General features: G+C 35.5%; 1 protein-coding gene and 1 long non-coding RNA gene across 2 annotated transcripts; one reads left to right on the top strand and one right to left on the bottom strand.

The window, feature by feature from the left end:
* Positions 1-1,771: 1,771 nt before the first annotated feature.
* On the bottom strand, positions 1,772-2,961 carry LOC117114345. Its single transcript, XR_004446348.1, has 2 exons — positions 2,307-2,961; positions 1,772-2,021 (listed from the first exon to the last, which is right to left on the bottom strand). It is a non-coding gene; the product is annotated as an uncharacterized LOC117114345 (long non-coding RNA).
* Positions 2,962-4,432: 1,471 nt separating this feature from the next.
* Positions 4,433-7,610, top strand: LOC117114310 (frizzled-5-like). The gene has a single exon (XM_033257947.1). It carries the CDS (start codon positions 5,013-5,015, stop codon positions 6,666-6,668), a length of 1,656 nt encoding a protein of 551 aa, XP_033113838.1. The 5' UTR covers positions 4,433-5,012; the 3' UTR covers positions 6,669-7,610.
* Positions 7,611-9,441: the final 1,831 nt, after the last annotated feature.

Below are 9,441 nucleotides of genomic sequence, written 5' to 3'. Positions count from 1 at the left end.
CTTTTTTTCCTTTTTTTCCCCCTGTTTTTTTTTCCTCCCAAAAGGGGGGGCCGGGGCCGGGCCGCCCCCCCCCCCTAAATCCGCCCCTGGAATACCTGTAACGGGACCAGCCTGATATTGTTCGCTAAACTGCCAGCCCCCGTTTTCAAGAAGTGATATACCGTATTCAACATTCATAATTGTAATATTATTTATTTTTCAAAAATAATAACTTAGGCCTACCGGCTTCAATTTACAAACAAAAAATTTATATATAGACCTAGGCCTATTGTTAATTCGTTATCTGCACTTAAGTTTACGTAGTGGCGTCATGTAGGGGTAGCCTACATAGAGGCCTATAGGATAGGTCTGTATATGGAAGCACCTGAACGGGCTCCAATTTCATTAGTCATGCCAAAACGACAGTGAACTTGAGCTTGATTGACTTGTCGTCGATTTTCCCCCACTAATCTTCATTTGCCCGCAACTCAAGTATGGATTAAAAAAACCATTCCCTACTGCGTCAAACAATTTCCGTAATGTAAATACTTGCTGAGATAAAGCGGCAAACAGCGCAACTTAAGCTGGCCGTTTGACAGATACGGGCGTGCAGTGACCAATGCGTAGCCCGGGCCGACGTTCCACTGTCACATGTCGATATCCAATGCATTCTAGTTGTCCTGTGCTTAGCGGGATCAAATCGAAAAACATACACCAAGACAACTGAGAAATTCTATATCGACAGAATATGCTATAGGCCTACTGTTTTATGAAGATAATATTATACAATACAATATTATTTTTAAAATGTTATTGAATTGATACATAAATGTTGGCCTGTCCATCGAAGATGACCAATTCCTATATATATAAATTAAAAGGCATAATACTGACAAAGAACAATTCTGTGTAATATATATATATAGGCCTATTATATATACAATTGTCATATATATATATATATATATATACATACATATATATATATATTATATAGGCCTATATATATAGGCCTATATGTATTTATTTATTTACTTATATTAACGACAATAGATTTTGCCTAATTATAGGCCTATAGGCCCATATAATTAAATAGGATTAAAATTATACTAACCGTGCTACAATAGAGGAAAAATAACCGTAGAAATATCGGGCATAGCCTCTTAACGAAAATTTATCAATTGTTTTTTTTTTTTTTTTATCACATCACGACTTTTGCCATTCTCTGCACCAATACCGTGCATATAGGCTAGCTGTTTGTCGTACTTGCTTATTTTGCCGAAATGAATTAAAATAAAATATAATAAATAATCATAATATAGAATGTTAATACGGTATATAATAGGCTCTACTAAATTAATTTAATCATAATATGAAAACGTTTTAAATTAAAATATACATCGTTAAAATGTTTGGCCCTTAACAGTGAGATAAAAACTTTACACACTATTTTCTAACATTATTTTTAGAACTATCTTATATGCGACTCATCATAAGATTTGTCGAAGTGGAAGTGTCTGGAGCGATTGAACATTTTGACCTGTAGGAAAGAATATTTACATTACACGGTAAACGGCCCAGTACCACTCCGTCGGCGAGATGGTTGATGACTGGCATTAGAGGTACGGTGTTATGTTCCATCGCAAATGTCACGTTATTTTAAAGGATTGTTGTCAACTCTATTTCAATATATCAAACAATTTTTGTTGAGGATGTGATTGAGGTTGAAAAATATGAGATACACACCACTTTCATAACCAAATAATCATGGAGGCATAGTTCGAGTGAAATATAGAAATAAACAGACAGATTTAATACCGTATTACGCCTAAACGATATAACTTAAAACTACTTCAGACTATTATTTATACAAATAGATCAGATCGATCAATGGATATATCATCATCAAAGAACGATGGGCTTAGGCCTTGGTAATATTTTAGTCAGGGTTAAACAGCTATACCACCATTTATAACGCGAATATTTGGTAGAGCCTCTACGATCCGCTGCATTAGGCTATACCTAGGACGCTGTCACTCTTCCTAGAAAAAACAAAAACAACATACAAAACAAAAACAAAATTACAATAACTTAAGCTAAGACTTGGCAATCTGTACAATAAGATCGAGAGAAAAAAAAACAAGTGAACAACTTCAAAATCGTTGATAAACAAAAGACATATTAGAAAAAGGAGGTTGCAATGGTCTGGCTTTATCAAACAGTAGATATACTTTAATGGAAGAATTTCTCACTGTTTAATCAACCCAAACCATTTGGGTTGATTAAGCAGGAGAAATATTATTGAAAGTTGATCATTGTAGACCTACCGTATATGTGATTCTTTCAAATGAATAATTCAAATTTGTATTTTAAAACGTTTTCTTCATCTTTAATGGCAAATAGAGCATCAACAATCGATACCACAATCTCTAAAATCAAACAATACAGTAAAAAAATATCCTCAGATTAAAAAAATAGAAGCCTTTAAAATCTAGAATAGAGAGTACATTAACTAAAGAGGTGTGAACATAATAATAATGAACCTGTCTGCAGTACAATACTCGCCTGTCAATGGCGCATTGTCTTGCTTTGGTGGAGTATTATTTGTCCACAAGCCTTTATACTTAATTTAAGCTACTAGGAATTAATTGAGTGTCTTCGATGTGTCACCTTTAGGTGTATCCACATTAGTTCGGAAGGCGCTATTGGCCTAACAAATAAATAAATAATGGTACGGTTCATAATCTTCATTAGCCTCGTTCAGCTGATAAAAAATAAAAATAAAATGTTTTGACTTGACTTGACTTTATTCAGTATACCGCAACATCATAGCAATACATAGCAAATAACAATGATTTTTTTTAAAAGTTAAAACATCCCATTTTAAAATAGTTAAAAGGATTAAAATTAAACTCAATAAAATGCGATGTTGTAAACCATAGTATACTAGCATATCCCATGAAAGTTTAAAAAGGAGTTAATTAATTTTTTTTTTAAATTTGTAGCGCTCTATCATAATATAATGTATAGGTCCTGATGTAAATTTAATACATATAAAATTATAATTCGGCAATGACATACATAGCAGGCCCATGGTTCGGGAGAACCCACTTTTCTAGCAAACACCCCTCTTTTCTGGCGAAACCCCCTCTATAAATTTCCCAAATCAGTCCTCCAACCCAACTAATGCACTGCAGACCCACCCAGACACAGGCATTTAAAAATATATCTGTTTTTATAGCATTATTTAGACTCATAAAGCACAAAAATCCTCTTGCTTTGGGGTTTCTCAGACCCCACCAGGGCTTCGACTGTGGACCTCTCGCCCAGAAGACCGCCCCCCCCCCCGGAACAACCTGGCTACGGGCCTGCATAGTATCAGTCAGTGATGATAACGGCTTCATAATAATAAGCTAATATTTTAAATGGTTCTTTTCGTTTAAAGTCAAAACAAAATACAACTTACAATGTGCATTATCGTAAGTTTAATAGAGGCCTAATAATGAGCCTGTTTATATAAATAATTTTTCACCATTTCTATTGGGTGTACCGGTAATCTAACACATTCTACGGATAACTCTCTATTTCCATAAAAATAGTTTTTGTCTAGATATTAAAAAACAAAAGTAGGACCCTCAGATATAATTGAAACTATTTAGTATAAACCAGGCCTATCTTCAAAATATATAACTACAAATACATTTTGAAATTTTGCTATACATATTCTATGATTATGCCTATACCTTGAAAATAAATATTTTCTTTACTCGGGTATATAAAACAAGCAGCTCGCAGGCCGAAATCGTTTACATATTTTGTACAGAACTAGGCTTCGTAGACTACCTACCTTAGTTAATAACTGTTAAATACTCTATATGAAAGTACGCTTAAAAACAAAACATAAATAGGTCTACCGTCATAACTAACGAGACCTATTTAACTTTGTTAACTTTTGAACTTCGACGAATAAACACGTTTTTCACTTAATACAGATCCTATGCATACTTTACTAATGGACTGAAACTCTTTTAAGAAAAACAGTTCGCTTTACATTATTTTGATATGTTTGAACTACTTATTGGTTTTACATTTGGCCGGGTTGCATTTTTTTTTTTTTTTTGAAATCCAGAAAATGTAAATACACTTAAGTAATGCTTTTTTCGAAGACGGTAGCTTCTGTTCATAGAAAGAAAAAAGAAATTCAAGTTATGTACACAAGAACGTGAGTTGGGTGAAGGGAGGTTTTGCCTAACACCAGTTAACAATAGGTCTTGATTAGAAAGTTAAAGCAACACGACAAGTAACCAAACAAAAGCGATTTACAAAGACATATTGTGCTTGCGCGCTTGCAAACTGTCTTCTAATCCAAGACACTACACTAGTGGGAGTTCAATGAGAAATCACACGATTGGAGGAGAGTTGACTTACGTGACGTCACGGCCAACCGTTACGCTAATTGGGGGATCTATTACATGATTGACAGATTACGTCATTTGTCAATGGACATAATGAGCTGACACATGAATGACAGCCTGGCTTTAGCACCTCGGTGTAATCTGGTTTGCTATAGGCCATCAAACTTAAACATATTCAAGCAGTAGTGTCTTGTTGGTTAGGGAGGAAACACACGAAATCGTAACTCCTCTTAATACAGCCTCAAGCGATTAGACATCCGGAAATATATACAGTAGACGTTGTTTTTACGGGATTTGTTTACCAGTGGAAGACGTTCCTAGATCCCCTGTTTATTCGGATACAATAATGATTTTTGGGAAGCCGTATCACGTTTGAAAATTCTCAAGTTAGTTGAAGATTCGTTCAGGCGTAAGTGATTTGCAGCAGGTTTTGAAGACAGTATTCCATTAAGTGTGAGAATAGCGATAGCATACCGTGTTATTTGTTCAATTCTGGTAGCTCATTGCGTTGAAAACTCTGTTTGGACAAAACTGTTTGCCGAAGTCCGCCTGAGCATACAAACATTAGGTTAGTAGAACTCACGACATTCCTAATACAATCTTGTGAGACGTTGAAATATGGCGGTCGACACACGATCATTGCAGCAAATATTAACATTTTTAATAGCTTTTGGACTTTTTATTGTGCCGAGTTTGGCGGTTCGTGAAGCTAAGTGTGAGGAGATCACAATCCCTATGTGTCGGGGAATAGGATATAATATGACTTATATGCCGAATCGGTTTAATCACGAATCGCAAGAGGAAGCAGGAATGGAAGTACATCAATTCTGGCCACTGGTCGAAATCAAATGTTCGACTGACCTCAAATTTTTCCTCTGTAGTATGTACACACCAATATGCGTAACGAACTATCATAAACCTTTACCTGCTTGTCGAAGTGTCTGTGAGCGAGCCAAGTCTGGATGTGCACCCCTTATGCGGCAATATGGGTTTGCATGGCCCGAGAGAATGCGATGTGAAGACCTGCCAGAATTTGGTGGAGACCAACTTTGCATGGACTTCAACACCAGCGAAACCAGCACCACACAACCAACAGGTATTTTGCCACCGACTAAACCTACAAAACCAGGGGTAAAGCAATCGGGTTACCGTACAGTTCAACCCAATACTGCAGACACATGTTGTTCGTGTCGTGCACCAATGATACCGATACCAGAGAGTAGTTCTGATTATAACCAGGTGATGACCGGGGGCGTGCCGAACTGCGGTACCCCTTGCCATGGTGCGTTCTTCTCGGATGATGAAAAAACTTTTGCATCGTTTTGGATAGGACTGTGGTCGATATTATGTTGTATTTCAACGTTTATAACTATCCTCACATACTGTATTGATTCGGAACGTTTTAAGTATCCTGAAAGACCTATAATATTTCTAAGCGGTTGTTATTTACTTGTGTCCGTCGGTTATATTATACGTCTGATTGCAGGTCACGAAGCCATAGCCTGTAACGGAGCAACGGTCCGTTATGACACGACAGGGCCTGCGATGTGCACCATAGTGTTCTTGCTAATCTACTTCTTTGGTATGGCTAGCTCCCTTTGGTGGGTTATCCTGTCTTTCACATGGTTCCTGGCTGCTGGATTAAAATGGGGAAGCGAGGCTATCGCAAGTTACTCTCAATTTTTTCATCTCGCTGTTTGGTTAATTCCGAGTATTAAAACAATTGCAGTTTTGGCGACGAGCTCAATTGACGGAGACCCTATCATTGGAATATGTTACGTCGGAAACCAGAACATGGACAATCTACGCGGGTTCGTTTTGATCCCACTTATTGTTTACCTTCTCATTGGATCTTTCTTTTTGCTAGCTGGATTTGTATCTTTATTCCGCATCAGACACGTTATCAAACAAGGTGGCACTAAGACAGATAAACTAGAGAAACTGATGATTAGAATCGGTGTCTTCACAGTATTGTATACTGTTCCAGCAACTATAGTCGTAGCTTGTTATTTTTACGAACAGCATTCACACGAGGAATGGAACACTAGCTATAACTGCCCGTGTGGATCGGACCAAATTAAACCAGATTATTCAGTGTTTATGCTAAAATATTTTATGTGCTTGGTCGTTGGTATTACGTCAGGTTTCTGGATCTGGTCTAGTAAGACCCTGGACTCTTGGAGAAGATTTTACGAGAGATTATGTGGACACGAATCAAGGCCTAGAATAACAGGGCCGATAAATAACAAAGCTCTTTCTTTTGCGCACGTTTAAATTAGTAAGATTTTAATTATTTGAGGAGCATGTGATTTTGATAGTTAACATAGTTATAGTATGTCAATTTCCATACGGTAATAAACTTCTAGGCAAAATATTATAACTTTACTTTTGACAATAGATTACTGTGAGAGTGCGATTTGAATTTTTTTTTTAATGATTCATTCGCTAAATAATTTTTCAAAACCTATGCACATTGTTATCTAGCTGTCCATTGTTTAAATCATATATTCTTAATATTATTTATATATATAAAAAAATGCAATTCCGACGAAGGACTTGACACGTACGGTAATACTAGGCCTACTGAGTTCGTAAACATTTTGAAGTAATAGGCCTAACAGTCTTTGCTTTAAATCTTATGAAAATAAATAAAATATATATTTTTCTTTGCATATATGTTTAATAAGTTTAAAATCTACTGCGAGACATTAAAATATTCGTTGAATTTATAATCATGACCTTTGGCCCAGATGATAGAATGGATTATTTGTTTAGGTGGGCATAGACAAACGCTAGTAGGCATATGTAGTCCGGGCCGAGAGGCATTTTAAGTGCGTAGAAACAATGTCAAAACATATATACCAGATAGGCCTAACCCAATCACGTGTACTTTGAATCCACACGGAATCTATACCGAATAGATCCTAAATTAATCCTGTATTTTTAAGCGCATATTGACCATTGCGTATTGGTTCTAAACCAATTGTAAGATAATTTTGCTTGTTATATATTTTTGTCACTGCCCCTCAAAGGTGTAATAATGTTTAATATCTGTGTTAATATTTCTTGTATATTATAGCTATTAAGATGTATTCCATTTCTATGATAAGGTTGATCATTATTGTATAATTTATATGTCTATGTATAGGCCTATTGATGATATTATTATTATTCAAAGAAGAGAAATAAGAGGTGAATATGCTTATGAATACAAGAGTGTGTTGTCTTTCTTTTATGCAGTTGTTCTATTTATAAAGTGATTGCAGAAGTTAAAATGTTCTACCGCTGTGAAGGTAATTTGTCAATGTTTTGCTTTGCAGTGAAGCTTGCGGGATATTACTATTGATTTGCTTTTAACTTAATGACGAACATCGTTAAACAACCCAACATCGCTTTTGCTGGTTTCATAATGGACAGAGTGAGGGCCTATCCTCAGTTATCCCCATTCGACATAGGCCTATACCGTATATATTTTCATCGTTAAAAATGTGAGACTACTGCATTGTCTCCTGACAAATGATAAAAAGTAACAATTAATTAAGAATTTCAAATATTCAAATTTATTTCGAAAAACCTCCAAAAAGGAAAGAGAAATAGAGAAATTAATATAAAAATGAATCAAAAATATGTTTTTGCCATTTCAGGTGAACGTACGGTACGGTACCCGTACGCCATCTCTCTTGAGCTAAACATAAAATACGGTAAACATATAATTAAACATTTATTCCTTCTAAGTACTGATAGGATAGGGCCTTTCAGTAGCTAATGGCTAAATACAGTAATAACCTTAATTGCATTTTTAGAATATAAATTTAGAATTTAGAATATATATTTTGACAAAGGGAGGTATATCTCTTCTATATTTAGGTCAAGTATTTGCTAGGCCTTCATTAATATTATGTTTACCAAGGTATGGAGTAGGTTTCACTTGTTTTTGAAGACGAAACAGACGATTGACTGTATTGAAAGTTACGAGTTATTGAATTTCAGGTTCCCTAATTTGTCGTAAGCTAAAGACCCACACAAAGAAAGGTATTAGCACCGTCAAACTCTGAATACTCAATTAGTGAATGATCATTACGTCCATGAATAGACTGTATGCTTTGTTAAAAACTGTACTGTGCACTACACTTAATACTAAACACTACATTGGAAGTATAACAATGGCTGGGTAGACAGAGGATTTGGCTAAGCCCTCGTCACTATGCTTCTTGGCAGGCAGAACAAAGCCGCTCACCCAGGATGCTCTCCGTATAAACGTTAAAACCTCATTAGCACAAGCCACGACTCTATAAAAAGTGTTTTGTCACCATAGGGCATTATGACGCGTCATGTAAATATTTCACATTCAAATGTCCAGTTAAGCAGTTTTGCTGCCATTTAGATGTTTAATAAATCGTATATCTTAAATCGCATATCTCTTATATGGCCTACCTAATCTTATAATAATTAATATTATTCATATCTTCCTGAGGAATATTTAATAGCATACTATTCTGTAAAGCGCGTATATTCCAGATAAAGTTTGCAAACGACGGTGCGTGTGAATGTGTTTTAATTTTCCACTAAAAATTGTTTATTAATATTGCATTTCGCCCTTATTGGCCTTGCAGCAAATTCCTAGGCGGAGCGTTAAAGTACTTTGTTAATGATTACCGGTACCTTACGATGAATACGGTACCGTACGTTAATATTCGTTTTACTGCTAGTTTTCAGTATTTATTGGAAATCACTTTAGGAACACTGACACACACCTGTACGGTGGTGCGTCCATGCATAATACAACAATGTAACAATGATTCAAAAATTAAAATTAAATACAAAGCAATTGGCGAGAAGGGTGAAAATAGACAATCATACCGTATAGTTTAATCATTATTTAATTATTAAAAAGATATACGTTGTGATAAGTATGAGATAAATTATGAACAGTAGACAGGACTACAGTGTAATCATGGAAAAGTAGAAAAAAAAAGTTAAAAAAAGGTAGAAATAAACATGCACATGACGTACCGTATACATACACACACATATACCGGTATATATA

This window comes from Anneissia japonica, unplaced genomic scaffold (assembly GCF_011630105.1).
Source record: "Anneissia japonica isolate Jap-2015-1 unplaced genomic scaffold, ASM1163010v1 scaffold2994_len2133135_cov197, whole genome shotgun sequence".
Classification (NCBI taxonomy): Eukaryota; Metazoa; Echinodermata; class Crinoidea; order Comatulida; family Comatulidae; genus Anneissia; species Anneissia japonica.
Note: the sequence above shows the minus strand (reverse complement) of the source record. Positions and strands in the feature narration are given on the sequence as shown.

Bases quoted from the DNA above. Each gene is read 5' to 3' on its own strand.
- LOC117114310 (XM_033257947.1), top strand. From the start codon at position 5,013: ATGGCGGTCGACACACGATCATTGCAGCAAATATTAACATTTTTAATA.